This window comes from Mauremys mutica, chromosome 5 (assembly GCF_020497125.1).
Source record: "Mauremys mutica isolate MM-2020 ecotype Southern chromosome 5, ASM2049712v1, whole genome shotgun sequence".
In the NCBI taxonomy this organism is placed as follows: domain Eukaryota; kingdom Metazoa; phylum Chordata; order Testudines; family Geoemydidae; genus Mauremys; species Mauremys mutica.
In genome coordinates, this window is record NC_059076.1 from 21340215 (window position 1) to 21359568 (window position 19354).

General features: G+C 44.5%; 1 protein-coding gene across 4 annotated transcripts in view; it reads right to left on the minus strand.

The window, feature by feature from the left end:
• RASGEF1B (RasGEF domain family member 1B) overlaps nt 1-19354 on the minus strand; it is a 470215-nt gene that overhangs the window by 357461 nt on the left and 93400 nt on the right. Inside the window, exon 1 of one of the 4 annotated variants that reach the window (XM_045018870.1) lies at nt 8880-9155. The exons of 1 other annotated variant lie outside the window; for it this stretch is intronic. In XM_045018870.1, coding sequence (XP_044874805.1) covers nt 8880-8948 — 69 coding nt within the window. In that variant the 5' untranslated portion in view covers nt 8949-9155. Of the gene's footprint in view, nt 1-6252; nt 6342-8879; nt 9156-19354 lie in introns of those variants that run through there. 2 more of the 4 variants (XM_045018871.1, XM_045018872.1) reach the window with 2 other exon arrangements.

The following is a 19354-nucleotide window of genomic DNA, read 5'->3' on the forward strand; positions in this document are numbered from 1 at the left end:
TTGCTGTGGGATCTTGAAAAAGTCATTTCACCTCCCTGTGAGTCAGCTCCTCCAGCAGGCAAGGGCACATAGTGATTGAGCCTGTCAGAGGGCTGGGGGAAGGAGTGAGAATTCATTTACTGCTCTCGGTTATATTTGAGCACGAAAAGTGCTAGAAGGATTATTTATGTAATAAGATGTTTGAAAGACATCTCAGTGGTGACCAGCCCATTTTTTAAAATGTTCTGCCCTCTAAATGGCTGCATGGGATCGCCCCACTCTGAGGCCCCATTTATTTTTCCAATATAAATGTTGATTGGGGGTGGGGTCAGAAAATCCAAATTTAGACATTTTCAACCCATTCCAGAGTTCACATGCACGAAGAGAAACGTCAGTTCTCTCTCTCATCAATGACAGTGCAGCTCAGGCCTGTTGCGCCTTTGTCAAGGGTCCAGGTGGATCAATTTCTTTGCAAGGGTGCATATAAAGGTCAGCTCCAGTCTCATTGATCCTGTTTCCATGGGGTGTCCATTGAAATGGCTGTTTCAAAGGATCCCAGAGGGCCCCAATAGCACGGGGGGGGGAGGGAGGGGCAGAGTTTGAGTTCAAATAATGGTCACTCCCTAGTTCCTATCAAGTCCTAGCACGCCACTAACAGACGCTTTGGGGCCTGTCATCGTGCGCTGATGGGCACAAGGACTCTCCCATATACACCACAGACATGGAGAAAGGAAACCGCACCCAGCGGGAACGTGAAAACCAAACAAGGCTCCTTGGCACGTCTGCTCAGGAAGAGGGTGCAGCTGGACAGCACAATGCACGTGGATTGGGTTTTGGAGCCTGCTGGGGAAGACACATACTTCTACAAAGATAATTATGAGGGGAGATCTTAGGCCACACGGCTATAGTGAGCTCGGCAAGGGCAGACTCCTGAGCCTGCTTGAAGCACTTTATAGAATCAGGGGCTTAGTCATCCACAGGCCCCTGAGGAAAAAAGCGCCTCCCCTCCCCCAGAAAGACATTAACTTGCAGCCTGTTAGAAGAGAGACTTGCATTTTAGCAGCAGTTCTCTGCAGTCTTTGGATACCGTTCAGGTACAGACCAACAAGAAACTGAAGTGATCAGTCTGGGCTAAGTGATGGCTAGTCCACTATGGGCATGCTAAAGGGGAGGAAGCAGGGTGAGCCTTTCTCCAGTACCTCCATGCATCATGCCATCATTTGGCTGAAGGCCTGGAGATCACTGGCTAGCCATGCCAGCAGCATGTGTTGCCCCACATGGGGAGGTGGTTGAGTGATGCTTAAGCACTAGGCTGGCTATACCTTTCAGAGGTGTAACAAAGGGTCTCTCTCACTGTACTCCACTTTGCACCCATGCAGGCATGATGCCCTATTCCAGCTCTCAGCTGACGAGAAGGTGCGTGGAAAGGCATGAAAATAATTGTACTCAAATATATAAATTGGTTAAATCAGCATGAAGAAGCTTTTGCAGAGATCCAAGGTGCTGCAACCAGAGGTATGTTACTATCAAAGCTTGCTCATAATCATACCATAACTTTTAATTCCGTTCAATTTGTCACTGACTATGGTGTTCCTACCACATACATTATGTTGGAGGGTTTCTTCTCTTTGAACCTACAGGATAGAAAGCAGGCTCTGCAAACGGTGACTAATTTTGTTGCACACTTGTTTGAGAGCAATACAAAAAAACATAAGCCCCAATAATTATTCAAGGCTGGAAAAATACGACCCTGATTAATTGGAAAAAAATTGATTCATTTTGAAGGTTGGACTGGTTTGTTTAGATGGAGAAAAATTTCTAAGCATAAAACAGTGTGTGACACTCCAAACAAACCCCATTCCCCATTTTCCTACATCCTTAAAGGCACATTCCATAGGAAGGTGGTGGTGTGGCCCCACAGTGGCCCCGGGTGGGCAGACTGCATCCCAGGCTGGGTAGGGTAGAGCCCAATCTGACAATCCTTTTCAACAGGGACTAGTATTGTATACCTTGCACTGTGCCACTGGCTGCGCTGCCTCCTCTTGGAAGTGTAGCCACTGGCTACCATATTCCCGGTGCAAGACATGAAGGCATTCAGAGCGGTCACATCCTATAGAATCGCAGGGCCAGATCCTGACAGTCTGGCTTGCAGCAAATAGTCCCTTACTCCTAGAGAAGTCCCACCCATTTCAAGAGGGATAGCTTGGGGAACAAGGTACAACATGGTAAGAACAAGGCTGCTGGAGTCTGGCCTATAGATTTAAGGATAGAAAAGACCTATTAGGTCATGTACTCCAGGCCCCTGCCAGGGCAGGGCTGTCCTCTGTGGTATGCTCTGAAATCCAGATGGAAATGACTCAACCAATGGGACTTCCATCGCTTCGCTCCCCTCCCCTCCCATCTCCTCCATCCACAGGGAACTTAGTCAGCCTCCCTGACTAGGCTGCACTGCTGCAGTTGGACTTCCTAACAAGGGTAAGAAAAAGGGTCATTACTTGACTATAAGATTTGGACCAACCGTATTGTAAGGAGGCCTGAAAAGCTTTTGTTCATCATGGCCTTGAACTTCAGAATTCCTGCTTTGCACCTGAGCCTGCTCCGGTGACTTCAGGGGCCTGAACCTACACCACTAAAGAGCATCATTGCTGTTCTAGTTCAGTCATTCTCCCATTATTTTATTTGGGGTTTTTTGGCTTTGTACATATAGAGGATGCCGTTCTGTCTCCTATTAGTCATTGTAACTAGTACCTTACTTAGGGCTAGATTCTGACTTGGACACCCATAAGAGGGAGTAAAAACCTCTTGCGCATCCTTACACAGGCCACCTGAATCCTGGGTCCAAGCACATAGGAGTAAGTGAGGTTACTCACCCACTTCTTCCTGAAGCACGTGGACAGGGAGGGGTGCAGAATGGGAGGGACCTTGGCTTTACTATCCCTACTCACTAAGTGAGCGCAACGGAGATGTGATCTACTGCTAGTATGGGTCAGCAAGAAGTAGCTATTCTCCAGGAACAAGGAGGAAGCAGGGGAGGAACAGTGACTCAGAGGTGGGCAGGGAGTAGGTGGGGCTTTGGTTCCAATTCCTCACTCACTGAACAGCACAGCTGGACCAGGGCAGAAGTTTACTGCTGGTATAGAAGGTTAATTCCCTGTTAGAGAAGGGGGAACCACAAAGGGAACTGTAACTGATCCCTGGTCTACACTCCAAACTTATGTCAGTATAACTACATAAGCCACACCCACCGACACACATATACCGACCCAACTCCCGGTGTAGACAGCCCTATGTCAATCTCTCCTGTCAACATAGCTACTGCCTCTCGGGGAGCTGGAGTACCTACACCAACAGGAGAAGCTCATCATATAGATGTTATGTCACGGGGGAAATGTAAGCAGATGGAGTCAGCATGGGGAGTAGGAAACTCAGCATCTTTCCCCCACAAGGATTCCACTGAAATCAATTGCATACTTACAAGTGTGACACAGGACACGGCCCTAACTGATACATCCTTAGATCACTCCTGTGGAGTAAATTTTAATAGGCACATAATACAGATGGGAAGAACTGAGGCTCAGAGACATTAAGAGTGACCCAAAGACACTCAAGCCGGGTTTTCTGATCTCACAGCCCCTCCTTCCTCCATGCCCCCTTTATTGCCCTTGTGGTCGTTATTCCCACAAGACCACACTCCCTCTTAAACCCCATAAGATAGGGCTGCTTACTCCCTTGAAAGATACCATTCCAAACCATGCTTCTACCATACTCCCAGGCAGGAACTATGCTTGCTCTAAAATTTGCACCCACAGGGAGACTCTTGTTCACACTGTCACTCAGTTCCTAGGCTGCCCCCGAGTCCCTTTTAAAGCACGGGGTAAAAATGCTCCCAAATTCAACAGCAATTAGAACAAGTACCAAAAGTTTTGGAACCCTCAGCTCTGTGAGAAGCAGGGCAAGGAAGTGACAATCCACAGTCCTTTTCTCCGGTTCCTGAGACTAACAAGCTCAAGGGACGGCTCTAAGATAAACCAACAGATGCTGCAACAAGCAGCAATGATAGATAAAAGACAAAACTAACGTGACTTGAATAGCAAGTGCACAAAGTTAACCTTATAAAACACAGTATTCACTGTGCATGCATGCACACGAGTGAGAGACGGAAAATGTATGCAGTATGCAACTTTTTAATCAGGATGAGTTTGGGGTGGACACTTAACCCACAGCATTGCCACTTGTAAGCAGAGGGCACTCAAACTCATGCTGGGTTTTTGAAATCTAGAGATGGGGTAGAATTGCTACTGCCTGTGCACATGGAGGCAAATTACATAAAAACCTTTATGCCAAACCATAAAGTATTCTCCACTGTGTGACAGGTTATGGAATAACTACTTTAGAAGCAATGTAGAGCAGTGTTTCTCAATGAATGGTCATTGACCGACACTGGTCCCTGAGATCCCTGACCGTTGAGGAAGGTTGAGAAACACTGATTTAGAGAGAGTTTTACATTTTTTCCTTTGGAACCACATTCTTTTTATCCCTTCACCTGTAAATCCAAGTACCTTATTTACCTGGTGTCCCAGCATGCAGAGCTCCATGGAAGCCAGGAAAACCACCTAAAAACAGCATTTCTTAGGCTTAAAAACATCATTGTTTTAAAATCCATTCTCTTGGGCTCTTCCAGGGCTAAAAACACATACTGGGCCTTACTGGAAAGCTGGAAATCTCCCATCTAAATGGTGATATGAAACACCCCTTTCTAGTCATGACATTTTAATGGCTGGAAAGGCTGTCATTGACCCAGGACTGGGTCTTGCTTGCCCTTGGTCTCAAGCAGAAATAACTGTGGCAGGGGAAGACCGTGAATGTCGTTTGTAGGAAGGAGGAAAACGTTTTGATGCAGGTTGATTGGTTTTTTAGCCAGCTGTTTGAAGGTGCTTAGGTATTTGGAGTATTGGAACATGTCTCAGGGAAGATGGCTTAGTGGGCCGAGTGCCAGTGAGACGGTCAGAGGCGTATGATAAATGAATGTGTTACATGCTTCCATGATTGGCCATATAGAAATCAAATCGCTTTCACCAATATGGTTTACAGGTAGATACACACACAAAGCCAGAGCTTGATGCTCTTGAAGCCTGCACCCAAAAGGTTCCCCACCGCCCAGTCGGGTGGGACAGAATTATCAGGGCTAATCTCAATTGTCAATGAACGTAACTTTCTATCCCTTTTGGAAGATGTAAACTGACCACTAGGGCTGAAAGTTTGTCACTGACTTCACCCTCCCCATGACCGCGGTGGCCTCTGGAGTGTATAAAACCACACACTGCTGCTGGTGGTACTCGGGCCACTGCGAACGCCTTCCCAGCTGACTACCTGCAGCTAAACCAGCTATTCTGCTGAACAGCCAGTGTTTTCGCAGGCCTGGGCAGCATGGTCGGAGGACACTGAGATCAAGAACTCTTGTATTCTCATCCAGCTCTGATACTAACTCCTTCTGTACACTTGGTCAGAGTCACTTAACTTTTCTGCCTTATTTTCCTAATGGGGACAATAATAGCTACAGGTATTAGGTTTACATAATGCTCCCAAGGTGGAGCCAATCCCACGTGGGGCCTGGGAAGCCGAGTACACATTACACTAGCCTTTACAAAGCAAAATGGACCGGCCCCAACATGAGTCTGGAATACGGGGAATGCAAAGGTGCCTTAAAGTCACTTTTGTCCCCTCCCATCCACCCCTTCCCCAAGCGTAGGAACAGACTCAGAATTAAACCTCTTCTCGCTGCTGAATTCCTGTTTAACCTTTGGCAAGTCACTTAATCTGAGCCTCAGCTCCCCATCTGTGCAATGAGGACAACAGCACTTCCCTAGTTCACAGAAGAGTTGCAAGATTGAATCCCTTAGGGATTGTGAGGCACTCAGGCACTACGGTAATGGTGGGCTATAGAGGTACCTAATATGGGTAGATAACATGGTTCTGCAAAGCACCTAGCGCATGCTGTTTCACTATACACTCAATAATAGGTTAATCCCTAAAGCTCCATAATTGTTATGCTAGATTGACTGAGCAAGGCGGAAGCATATTGTACATGGAAGAAAAACAGGAGAATAAATGTTCCCTCTTCTGTCTGGCAAACAACAGCTTTGAGAAACTTAAAGCAAATGTTGCAAATGGACAGAAACGTTACAATTTTTAAACACACTATTAGGCAAATGTCTTATATTTAAAAATAAAACCAAAATGAAATCAGAATGCTTTTCTAAAAAGAGCTCTCACCAAACGCTTCAAGATATTTTCATGGTGCTACAATCTCCAGGCTGTAGGAAGCAGACTCCTCCAGGGGAGCTGGCTAATTTTAGCTCCAGCTGGGAGCCCATCTGCTACGACTGTGTTTTTATGGCACTTTTTAACTGCAGAGTTTACAAGGCCCTGTAATGTCAGAGCAGCTTCTTGGGCTCTGTTAATTTCTCCCAACAGCCTGTGGGTGGGAGATTTACCATTGATTTCAATGGGAGAAAAGTTAAGCTAGCAGTGAACAGTTTTGAAAATTCCACATCGTTTGTCTTAGTTGCTTAGGATCAGGGATTCCCATGGTGAGCAGTCTGGATGCTAAGGGTGCTAAGTGCAAAGGTAGGGTATGAATACCAGCTGGAGGCAGAGTCTCATCTTGCCTAGGATAACTACATATCCTCCCCACACAAATCCAGAGCACCTGCAGCATCCACTGTGAAGAGAATGGGAGAGAAAAGTGCAGTTTCCCCTAATGGAAGGGAAAACAGGACTCATTTGTAATTTGTTGTTAATATAAAAGGGATTCTTTACTGGGGCTGATGGACACAGACAGGCCCTGGCCTAAGCACTCAAAGACTCTAAATCCTGCAATGAGATCCACCTGGGCAGATCCTTGTGCCTTTTCAGCATCCTGTTTACTTCAGTGGAACTCCATGTGGGTGTAAATGTTCACCTAAGATGATCCCTTTGCAGAATGAGAGCCAGAGAAGACAGTTCTGACTCCATTACGGAGGCTGCTCAGCATTTCTCAGGATCGGACCCATAGTAACCCCACCTAGACGGTCAGTGAATAAGAGTCTCTCATGTGATTACACTGTTTGTGGAAGAGCACAATTATTTACTGAATTAACACTTGTTAATGTAACAAGCCAAATCCTGCAGTCCTTGCTCAAAGATTCCATTGCCCAGAGGGGGGATTCTATTCCCAAGCACAGCTTCCAAATATACTGTAAGTGGAGCTGCAGCAGCCTTTAGAAGAGAAACCACCACATTGTTCCTAACCAATAAAGCTCTAAGACTCTGCCTGAGGGAAGGCAGTGCCTACTACGCGGCACAGTCGGTTATCTAGGGCTGGGTGAACGGCTGAAATTCTCTCCTGTAAACGCAGCAAAGAATCCTGTGGCACCTTATAGACTAACAGATGTTTTGTAGCATGAGCTTTCGTGGGTGAATACCCACTTCTTCGGATGAAAGCTCATGCTGCAAAACATCTGTTAGTCTATAAGGTGCCACAGGATTCTTTGCTGCTTCTACAGAACCAGACTAACACGGCTACCCCTCTGATACTTGTCTCCTGTAAACATTCATTCTAGTTCAAAAAATAAAACAGATTGGACTTGCTTATTTCACATTCCCCTTCTGCAAGCATTCAAGTGGCTGAGTCTACTAGCACTGATACTTGCAAAGAGCTGATTTGGTGTTTGAATATCCGCTGAAGATGAACTGCAGATTGCATATTTGAAATTTGTACTGTGATGGTTGGTTACATCAGTCATCCAATCACCAGACTGAAAGTGCTATTTATGTAACACCAACACAGCTTGAATTTTGGAATCCACATATCAACTATTTTGGGGCGGGGGGAAGACTGATAAGAAATTCATATATAATAGCAAGATTCTCAGTGTATTTTGTCTGAAGTGTGCTTGGGTACATTCATTAAACTGAGCGAGATTAAGTTTGACAAATAAATTATTATTTGCTAAGCACTATTTACATCTCTGCCTGGTCCAATTTACCCTGATGGCTGTTACATAATTATTTGAAAATAATAAATGGAAGAGATCCTTTTGAAAAAAAATCCTGGGACAATGACTGTACTGGGATGGAGGACAGCTACACCTGAAGGATGGCTTTAGGTTTCATATAGCACTCCTATAATAAGTAAACAGTTAAAATCTCCCAACTAATCACATGCACATGAGACACCTGCAGTTACTTCTAACCTGTGCACTGTTCATTAAGAGTCACTGGAGACTCCCATAGTGGGCTTATAAGAATCCTACTTCGCAGAACAAAGCCTTACTTAGATAAAACTGCAGTTGAAAACACTGGGAGTTTGGCTGTGGAGGAAGTGCAGAAGAGGCATTTCTCTCATGTTCCAGTTCTGCAGCAATTGATAAGCTTCATGTTCAGAACCTTATTCTTTCCATTCCACAGTCAGATTATTATGACCTTTAGTTGTTGTTATTTTTCCTTGCAAGAATGAGAAAGGTTCACGTCAAAGTACTTGCCACTTCCCAGACCACAACCAAGTACATTGTTTGGTCTCCTTTTGTTAGAGGATACAGCTAACTAGAGATGCAGGGGGAGGGATGTTCATTTTAGAAACCAGTCGCTTCTTGGGCAAGTGGGAAATGGCAATAGCATGCAGTCAAACTGCAACTCCTTGACAGCTAACACACTCATCTGTCAGCTGGGAAGCTACCCTACTGAGGGTTACCACAACACAGAAAGGCGAATGCAAACACCAGTTTCCTGCCCTCATCCCTGCACTTCAAAGGGGGGCAACGAACATTAGCCAAGCTCAGACAGCATCTTTGAGACATCTCGAAAAGTCACACAATCAGAGCAAGAGGTCAAACAGCACCATTGCACACACAAGCACCTACCTCAAACATGGAAGAGGTGCCCTTGTCCGGCAAAGTGCAGCCCAGGAGCTCTGCAAGAAACTTTGCCATATACAAGCAGGGAGGAAGGGGTCTTTCTAGCAGATCTTGTCAGGGCGCCAGGTAAATATCCTTTGGCAATAGGAGCTCAGCAGGGAAATTCTTCCTCACGGCAAAGCCTTTGCCATTCTTTCAAGTGTTATCCAAGCTGCCTACTTGCATCTTCCTGGTCTAGCATTTTGAAGGTGCCGTATAGATTTGCCAGGCTGTAGCCTAGATGGTGTAAAAAACAAACACACCAATGGAATAAATAACCCGTACTGTGCCTGGGCTTTTTGATGTTTGCTTCTAGCCTTTCCCGCTGAATGTCACTATTACCATAGTAAAGGAAAGGGGCCCCACCAAGGGGGTGACAAGAGGGACAACGCTGCCCAAGTGCAGGCAGGCAGCTGGAGCAAAGCACTGAGAAATAGCCTGTGTTCTCCTGTGGCAGAGGATTTACCCAGCGCAGAGTGACACACGCACACAGACAGCTAGGAGCACAGCATCCCAGCTAGGACAAATTCTTGCTCCTGCTGCACCTGGGGATTTCCACCGTATTTTCCCTTTTCTGTCACAGAACATGAATAAAATTCCCATTCCCCTGTTCCCTCCTCCCCCTCATAAAGAACATCCCCTGGACAGTGCCTCTGGCCAAGCCGAGCTCAGTGTCACCAGCTTGGGGGGGCTTTGATTAGGGAAACAGATTGCCCTCAGTGTGCGTGGGCTGCATGCTCCAGAGGGTGGGGCTAGGGTGTTGCAGAGAGCACCTCTGAATTTAGCAGAATTGATGCAATAAACCAGGAAGCTTCTGATCAGCTTGGACAACCCAGGTCTGAATGTGCATCAGTACACAGAATTCAAGGAGTGTCTCGCTACCCAGCCTTGCACAGTCACCCTGACCCCACAGCAGCGCCAGCAGTTATAACCATGGCTGCTTTTCTTTTAGAAGAGAGGTTATTAGATTCCAAATTATCCTACAAGCCTTCTCTTTCCAGAGAAACTTACAGCTAACAGTTCACTTCTATCAGATTTTCCATACGTTCACTGTTTTTGATGCACCAAATGGCTCGACCCAAGAGGGCCCGATCTTACTTCCACTGAAATCAATGACAAAGCTTCCACCAATTTCAGCAGCTGCTGAGTAGTTTTCGTGCTAACCGCAAACACAGACACACACCAGAATAAGAAGTTTGCAATTAACTTAGTATTTCAAAATAGTCGTGCCAGATTTTTTTTTTAAATAGAGTAGCAAAGATTTTTCGTCTGTTTGTACAGCACCTAGCACAATGGGGTCCTGGTCCGTGACTGGGGCTCCTAGGAACTACCACAATACAAATCAACAAAAGAGTCATTTCATGGGTAGTGAGGTTCCAGTTGTATGGCTAAGATTTTCAAAGCTGCCTGAAGGTATTAAAACTATTATGAATTCGGTATGCACCTCTCTCAGACTAAGATTTCCCCCAAGCTGAATATTGATGGACATCCATTGACTGGTCAAGAAAGTTCACTGCACTACTCGCCTGAAGGAAACAGTAGCATCCATTGTCCATCAGACATCTGATAAACTCCCTTACTAGCAGACAGCTAAGGCTGTGATCTTGCAATTGGATCCAGGTGGACTTTTGCACCCATGCATATCCCACACTGACTTCAGAGCTCTTTCTGCACACATCCAATTGTAAAACCTGGGCTTTAGTTATTGTTCCGTTTACTATTGCAGCAGAAAATGTTTAATGTCCTTTCCCTGATATTATACATCTTGACACATGTCAGCAGTTAAGAAATCAGTGCATTTGGGGGGTATTTAAATCCTGATAGATGCAAGTGTCAAAGATAACCCAGGTAGGATTAGAAGAGACAAAAGCTGCTTTTTAAAGAAATAAATCCTTAACAAATTCCAATATACTCTGTCCTCAAACTGAAAATATACCAATGCTGTGCTAAAGAGACCCAGATCTATTCAGACTGACCTAACCCAATAACACGTGTGAATGAATGAAATAATGTCCAGGACACCCAGATTTTTGTAAGTAACTTTGCTTCTTCCTCTGCAGGGCAGGTTGAAGGGACAGGCGAGCAGGGTTGTTGGCCTGGGCATCATTTTCCAGGGGTGCCACTCTGATTGGTCAGTTGTTTTAACTTCATTGATTCCAGTGAGGGTTTTTTGCACCCCACTGATTGGCCAGCCGTGGGATTTAGTGTTTTGGTGGGGAGGGCACCAAAAACGTTTTCTGCCTTGGCTGGCCAAGGTGCATTGTTATCAATGAAGTTACAGCAATTTACACCAGCTGGTCCCACATCTTTAAAAGAGTTTCACAGAATCCCAATAAAAACTATAATGGTCCAAGAGTATTTTCAAAGCTGTCCCCATAGAAAATTAGTTTAGACTCCCAGAGTAGTGGCTGAAATGGCGTATTAGGTATCATTGCACAAGTCCCAGTCTTGTGGCTATTAAGAAGCTTTGTATCACAGCAATTATAGCTCCCTCCTCCCTATCAATCTTCTAATTGAATCTGTATTTTCATGCAGTCTCCCAGGCCAGCTTGGCTGGATTATCTAATCTACTTTTACTGGTGAAGATAATGTTGCCACACAAAATGAAGTATTGTGCTATTACCATGAACCTCGAGTGGATTAGAAGGAGGAGGGATGAGGGACGAGTCGAATAATCACGTTAATAAAATCTTATTTGTAAACAGAATTGTTTTTCTGCCCAATGCAAATTTGTTTTGCAATTAAGTCAAGAATAGAGTTTCACTTTATGAATATTAGTTTTGAGAACAGTGAAAGTGAACACTGCAGTTCTTAGAACGCCAGTAGGAAATGGCATACATTGCAAATATTTTGACATATTCATATCAGCAAACAACCGTACTATCAATAAAGCCATTGAAAATTATAAATAAAAACTTCTCTTAATATCCTCTAACTTTATAATACTTAATATTGGTAGAGTGCTATAGAACTAATTAATCCACTCTACACACCTGTAGAAGGAAAATTTGATTTATCTTGACACATTGATTGGTTTAAATTAATAACTACTTGGGAAAGAGACCTCGGCATCATTGTGAACAGCTCCATGAAAAACTTACACTTAAAATCCAGCAGTGAACGAAGAGGGAAAACAAAATACTGGGTGGTGTTAAGGAAGAGAACGTAACACTGAAAATGTTAGAGTGCTATTATATAAATTAATGGTACCACCTACCCTCCAATGCTCAGTTCTGCTCACCTCATTTCAAAAGAGTACAGCAGAATCAGAAGGCCTGGAAAGTACAGGCATGGAAAGACTTCTGTAGGAGGAGAGATTAAAGAGATAAGGGAAGGACAGGAGAGAACAAGAGGCAACGTGGTAGAGAAGCATCAAATAATGAATGGTACAGAGAGGGATAGTCAGGTGCGTCTATGTATGCTTTTCCAGAATAGAAGAACAAGGGGATGCCCAGTACAATTCAAAGGCAATTCATTTAAGACTGATAAAAAGGGATTCATTTTTTTAAACAGTGCATAATTATACCTGTGGAAATCCCTGCTAGAAAGCATCAGGGAGGCAAAGTGCTTGGCTGGATACAAAAATTCAAGACAAGATAAATGACAGCCTGGCTGCAGTTGTCTTAGATAGGATAAACATTTATAAAAGATGCAAACCCTCATGCTTCAGGACAGAAGCCAATTACATACTGCCTGAGGGTAGGAAGAATCTTCCGCTACGGATGAGCATGTTATTTTATCACTACCCATTCTGAGGGAAGGGGGTTACACCTTGTGAAGCTATCCGGTACCAGTGACTGTCAGAGACAAGACACAGGATCAGCTGGACCATGGGCCTCGTTCAGTATGACAGTTCCACAGGCAGATCCGATTATTTTGAAAACAGCTGTGCCTCATGAGAATCTGGGGTTAATGGGCCAAATTAGAGGTCGTTTGAGCAACAGACCCCTGAGCAATGCAGGCCTTTCTGTTTGCACACATTATGGCTCTGACCCTCCCCAAACTGCTATCTGGGGGAAGTTCTACGTCCCGTGTTATACATGAGGTCAAACTAGATAATCACAGTCGTCCCTTCTGACCTTGGACTCTATGAGTTTCAATTAGTGCCTTGCAGCCAGTGCCCCCTTGGGGAAGCAATATTTTAGAAGTTATTCGGGGTAAAGGTTGGATCTACAAACATGGCTTAAGCCAAGTTAACATTAAACCTCACAGTATCCCTTTGAAGTAGGTACTATTACATCCACTTCACAGGTGAGCGAGTAAGCTGACACCTCAAGGATCGATGACTTTTCCAGAGTTACACAGCAAGTCCATCAGAGAGTTGGGAACAAAATCCAGGAGTCTGGTTTCCTAATTCTGGGCTCCAAACACTAGATTAGATTCTTCCCTGCGGTAATTCCACTGAAGTCCTGTACTGAAGCCTAGTTTTGAACCCCACACTTTATGGTGGACAGAGTCCAGAGGAGGGCATCAAAAGTGATAGAGGTTGAAAAAAAACTGGGCACCTTTAGTCTACAGAAGAGAAGACTGGGGGTGGGGGGTAACAGTCTTCCAATATACAAGGAGGAGGACAGTGATCAATTGTTCACCACATCCACCAAGAGGAGGACAAGTAGTAACTGGCTTAGTTTGCATCAAGGGAGATTTAGTTTAGATATTAGGAAAATATCTGAGATTTCAGCTTCTGTAAATGGCAGGCCCCAGGCACCAGTGAGGAGGGGGACCTCAGCCCAGCTAGAAGCAGAGAGGCTTGGACCGGCCCCATGTGGGGAGGGTCGGGGGGAGAAAGGGGCTTGGGCCAGCCCAGGGGTGTCCCATTTTCCCTTTGGGAAAATATGGTGGGGGCATTAAAAGAAGTTTCTCTCCTTGCAGAATTTACATAAATGCTAGGCAGAATTTCAGTCCCTGGGCTCAATGGCAAAAATCCCATGGACTTCATTGAGGCCAGGGTTTCACCCAAATGCAGTTGTTTTTACCATTAAAGACCATTGATGTTAATAATGGCAATTGTCGGCATGGATATAGGTCAACTTTGAGGAACTTTAGCATCAAGGCACTTTGTACACTCCGATTACAATGCTAACACACCATTAAAACTTGGATGTCATTAAACAAGGCAGCCATCTCAGAGAGACTGTCCTGAAATAGCAAAGCAAAGTTAGCAATTTCTCTTTGTGAGCTAACTTGAAGGTAAACTTTTCTAATTAGCATGCAAGATAAGAACATGTGCTCTGTCCAACAGCCAATCAGAATGAGAAATCTGACATCTTAACATTTTGCAAGATAATGAAAGCAAAGCTTTCCCCTTTTTCTTTTTCCTTCGCCATCCCTCCAAAACACTGCATGCTGTTTGAAAGCAAGCCAGTTCTAACTAACACTGGAGAAATTAGTAATAGGCCCATGGACCACAGTTTTCTCTCTACTCTTTTTTTTTTTTAAGCTTTCTAACTGGAATATTTGTAGACTTAATTTATTGAAAATATTTCAGAGGGGAAAATCAACCTGTTTGGATGAATTACCTTTACAAGGAGTGTTGCAGAAGGCATAAAAAAATAGATGATGCAGTTATTCAGTCCGATTTTCTTTGAAACCCCTTCGGTAATGTAGCAGGAGACAGGGTGGGGGTTGGTTTATAATCAAGTACGGGTAGTTAACAAAGAAACCTTGACAGGCAGTCACATAATGATAATAATCAGATTGCCTTCCCAAATGATAAGAGCGCTCCAGCAGAACACGTGGTCCAAAGAAAGTGACCTTCCTGGACACCCAGAGGAACCTACCAATAGTATTTGCCCATAGTGGTGAAACTGTCAGACATGTCATCTTTGATATCAAGGTGTAATAATACTCGAGTGAGCATTTGATGCAAAATTGGTGGGTATCACTCACCTGATCTAAAATTCTTTCAGATCTGATCCTTCTACATTTCTACGTAGCTCAGATGGAGCATTGCTGCATTTTTTCATGAGACACAGATACTAAAGAAATGCTAAGATGGAAAATATTGAAAAGGAAAAAGAGGTCAGGGGAACGAATACACCAAAGATATACAATGTAAGCTTTTTAAAATAGGATCAGAGATTTTTCCCTAAGCCTGTTGGAATATAAATACTTAGTGTCGAGAACCTCTTGAGGGAGATTTATGATTTATGGCAAGAGCTGTTCGATGCTGTGTCATCTTTAGGAGTTCAGCGCATCACCTTCAGGAACCGCGCTGACGACTGTATTCGTTCACTTGGGGAAAAAACATAAGAGACTAAATAGTTGCCTCCGCTACCCTGTAGTCTGTCTCTGCATTTCATGCAGAGGGTATCAAGTCACAGGCACTTTAATTTCATTCCACGCAAACTGCCATTTTAGTAGGGGAAACAGCGAGGAGTCTTGCAACAAGGTCCTTTCCAGATGAAACCAGCAGAAACAGATGCCTGCCATGTACACACCAGAAGGAGGCTACAAATGTAAACTGTGCAGTGACTGTTGCCTACAATAGCCTATGGGAGGTAGTAATGTTGGGGGGGGAGCAGGAGGGAGGGTAAAGGAGGGTCTTAGAAAAGAAAGAAATGCCCATCTGATTACAAGCTGTTTCTAGTGTTTGTGTCGGATGGAGACACTGAGTGTATTTGGACTTTTCTGGATGGATATAGCTGTCAATGCAAAGCTCTTGTAGATGAATCAATTATCTTAAACCAGAGTGTAGGACTATTAGGCAAAATCTCCAGGGCCAAATTCAGGCTTAGATGTCAGGGGATGCTTGACCCAATGGTGCCAGGGCTAAATCTGGTCCTCCTGTTCCAATTAGACAATGCCTTTTCCTTCACATTGCTTCCAATACTGTCAATCATGAACTAGGAACAACCCAGAACCATCTATGTTGGGAAAACCTTATTCACAGTGGTTCAGATTTTCAGATGGCATAAACTGGTATAGCTCTATTCAGTGGAGCTAAACTCATTTATTCCAGCTGAGAATCTGGTCCACAAAGTCTAGGATGTATCGATCACCTGCCACGATGGTTTCACTTCATCAATTATGTAGAAAACAACATTCTGGCTCAGCAAACTGCTTCCCTCCCAAACTTTTCACCTGCCTGATAAAGTCCTTATGTGGGAAAAGCCATAATTTTTCATTCCTTTGGCTTTTATATTTTCTTAATACTCTACAATCTAGATTCAGTCCTCTCCATCACATCTTCTGCTATGAATATTTTTCCTTGGTATTATTTTCTGAAGATACTGAAAAATAAAAATAAAATAATAATAATAATAATCCTATATTGTAGCTTCTAATGGATTATAATTCTTGTCACTTGCATGGGGGAGGTTTCCAGATTCCATAAATAGCTCATTCTTTCATTGATCAGTGTCAGTGCTGCATAGATTGAGGGAGCATTTAATTAGCTGTTTCCAACTAAAATCTGATACACCGGCATAAATCTGGAATCCCTCGATGGAAGACCTAAAATCAGCTACCTACTCCATTTATCTAGCTATCTGTCCAGCTCCCATTGCCACAGTATCTTAAACACCTGTCTTTATAAGGGTCTAAGACCTTGTATAAAAGCTGCCACTTGAAATATGTGAGAAAACCTGAAAGGAGAAATAAAGGCTTCCAGCCGAAGAAGGTAATAGTGTTTCTGGCAATGTGATGTCTAATGAGCGGTAAAGGTTTGGTTCCAGGGAAAGGTGTTACTTTTGACCACTCCTTCCTAGAAGTAGAATCCTGGGTCAAATGAAATGCTGATGTGGAGAGTGTTTCAGATCTAAGGCTGGTGGTGTACGGTTATTATATTTTTTACAAGCTGTAAAAGGCAGGAGATCTCACCCAGACCACTCTAACTGCCAGCCAGAGAGCAGAATGCTGCTAATAAAAGCATTCATTCTCAGTGCTTTCCTGGTTAGGCTCATTTTAGCAGCATGATCTAGGACGTCACCCTCTTATTCATTTTTCATGAAATGAGCCACTCATCCCTGGTTGCTGTAAGCAGGAGGCTGGAATTTGTCACCATGCCACTGCCACTGACTGCACAACACCGTCTCGTCTCTGGGTACCAAGCACTGAAAGGGGGAGCAGGGAGCAACTATCAAACATTGCTGAAGCCCAGATGTACAGAGAGAATTACACAGCATGCGCACACAGATGTCTTGGGTGCTCACTGGATGGCACATAAGGGATGACTCGGATCCATGGGCCTGATGCAGTGCATCCAACGACTTCAGTCTTTCCCTTCACTTTCATGGGCATTGATTCTGGCCCAGAAAGAATGGCTATTTTTGTCAAGGTAGGGCCCAGCAAACCTCCCAGCTCCTTTTCCCAACATATAACAACATCCTCCAGGACCCTGGGTACCATTTAAAGAGTCTCCCTTTACCTTTTCACTAGGAGGTGAGATATTCCCTATGCTTCTAGATACTTTAAGCATACGGTGATGTCCTATTGATTTCACTGTCGTAGGCATGGGCTGTGCTGAACCAGGGTCATAATAGAGAATAATTGCTAGAATCTCAGAGTATTCTATCTATTGTAAAAAGGTACAAGGGAAAAAGAAGTTTGAACTATGTCTGCTGTTTAGCCTGTCACCATAGAGATACAACTCAGACTGCATTTTGTTTAAATCATCCTACCTTAACTCTGAGCTGGTCACAGAAGGGTCAAGCTCTGCCCATGCTCAATTGCACTCAGAAATGGTGCACTGACATTTCTTTGCTTCTGCTGATGCTGGTTGAATTACAATAGCTGCTACCGTCTCCTTGGTCCCTTTTGAACTCTGCAATGTTCCAGGGACTGCAGGATGTTTTCAGTTCTGCCCTTGAAACATGCACTCCCATCAAGGTTTCCTGATGGTATTTACTTAGGAGCCAGGCAGGGCAGAGATGTCAGACAGAAAGATTACTCCCTGTGATGTGATAAACATATAGTGCTAGCCATTTGACCATTGGCTCACACTATCTGTGATGGTGTTCGTCCACAAAACGGATTTTTTTCCTCCCTACGGTGCTTCCTAAGGCACTTTGCAGACTATAAAAATGCAAAATTATACAGTTTAGAATAGCAAATTATTATTAACAGGAAATGCCTCGACCCTCATTTTAATAATAAAGGGAGAGACTTTCAGAAGTGCTTAACCCTCTGCTACTAAAGTCAGTGGTACAAATCTCTTTTGACTTCAGTGGGAGCAGAGTCAGTACATCCCTGCACATACTGAAAATCCTACCTGGTCCCTCAGGCTATGGCTATGTGTGCACTGCCCCACAATTTGGACTGCAAGGGTTTGAAAAGCAGCGCACCAAGTGTTGCACTGTAACCAGGGGTGAAAGTAACTTAAAGGACTTACTGGTACGCCGGAGTCCTGAGCAGGGGGCGTGGCCTCAACCGGAAGATAAATCTGGGCCCTTTAAATCACCCCCGGAGCTCCCAGCTGCAGAGGCAGCTGGGAGCTCCAGGGCAATTTAAAGGGTCCGGGGTGCTGGCCACTGCTACCTCGGTGGAGCCCCTGGCCCTTGAAATCACCACTGGAGCTCTGCCACTGCTACCCCAGGGCTCTGAGGGCGGGCTCGGGTGGCGATTTAAAGGGCCCGCTGCAGAGAGTCCCAGGCCCTTTAAATCGCCAGACTGGGGAAGCCAGTCTGGTCTGACATGGCATACTGGCAATAGCAGACCGGACTGGCTTACTTTCACCTCTGACTGTAACTTCCCCGCGTGTATGCTGCAGGTGAGAATGAATATGTTCCTAGTTCACTTTAATGTAGTCCTGTTTGAAGAGGACTATGTTAACGCAGACTAAGAACCTTTTCACTCCCACTCACCGCATCCACACGGGAGAGTTACAGTGCAGCACTTCGTGCACTGCTATTCATACCCCCATAATTTGAACTGTGGGAAAGTGCAAACAAGCCTTAAGATCGAATCATACAAAGCAATGAGCACTTTACACTGTCACTAGGTCTGACCCAAAGACACTCTGTAACGGAGGTAGGAAACTCTTCACCCTGCTCCTCCATAAGATGAGAGCCGCTGAAGCTTCCACCATAGAGTGCAGAAGGCCAGGGGCATAGAGCTGGGCAGGAATGTTTCAGCAAACCCTTCTTCCCCTCAAAAAATGCAGATATTTTGAAACTGAAACTTTCACAGAAACATTTCTGTATTGACAAAGCTTTCTTCAGGAAAGAGTCTCAGGTCCAGGATGGAAGTTCTGGTCAGAAAAAGACCTCAGAATAGCCTATAGGTTAGGAATGGACATTCATCTGTCATGTAGGAAATCCAAGTTCAAGTCCTTGCTCTACCTGACTCAAAGCAAGGACTTGAACTGGGTATCCCCCATCCCAGGTGAGTGTCCTTATCACTGGGCTATTGGCTATTCTTCAGTGGTGAACTCATCCTTTTCCCCATGAAAAGTCTTGAGAGGTCTTGGTTTTGTTCCTACATGGAATGAAAACAAAATTTCA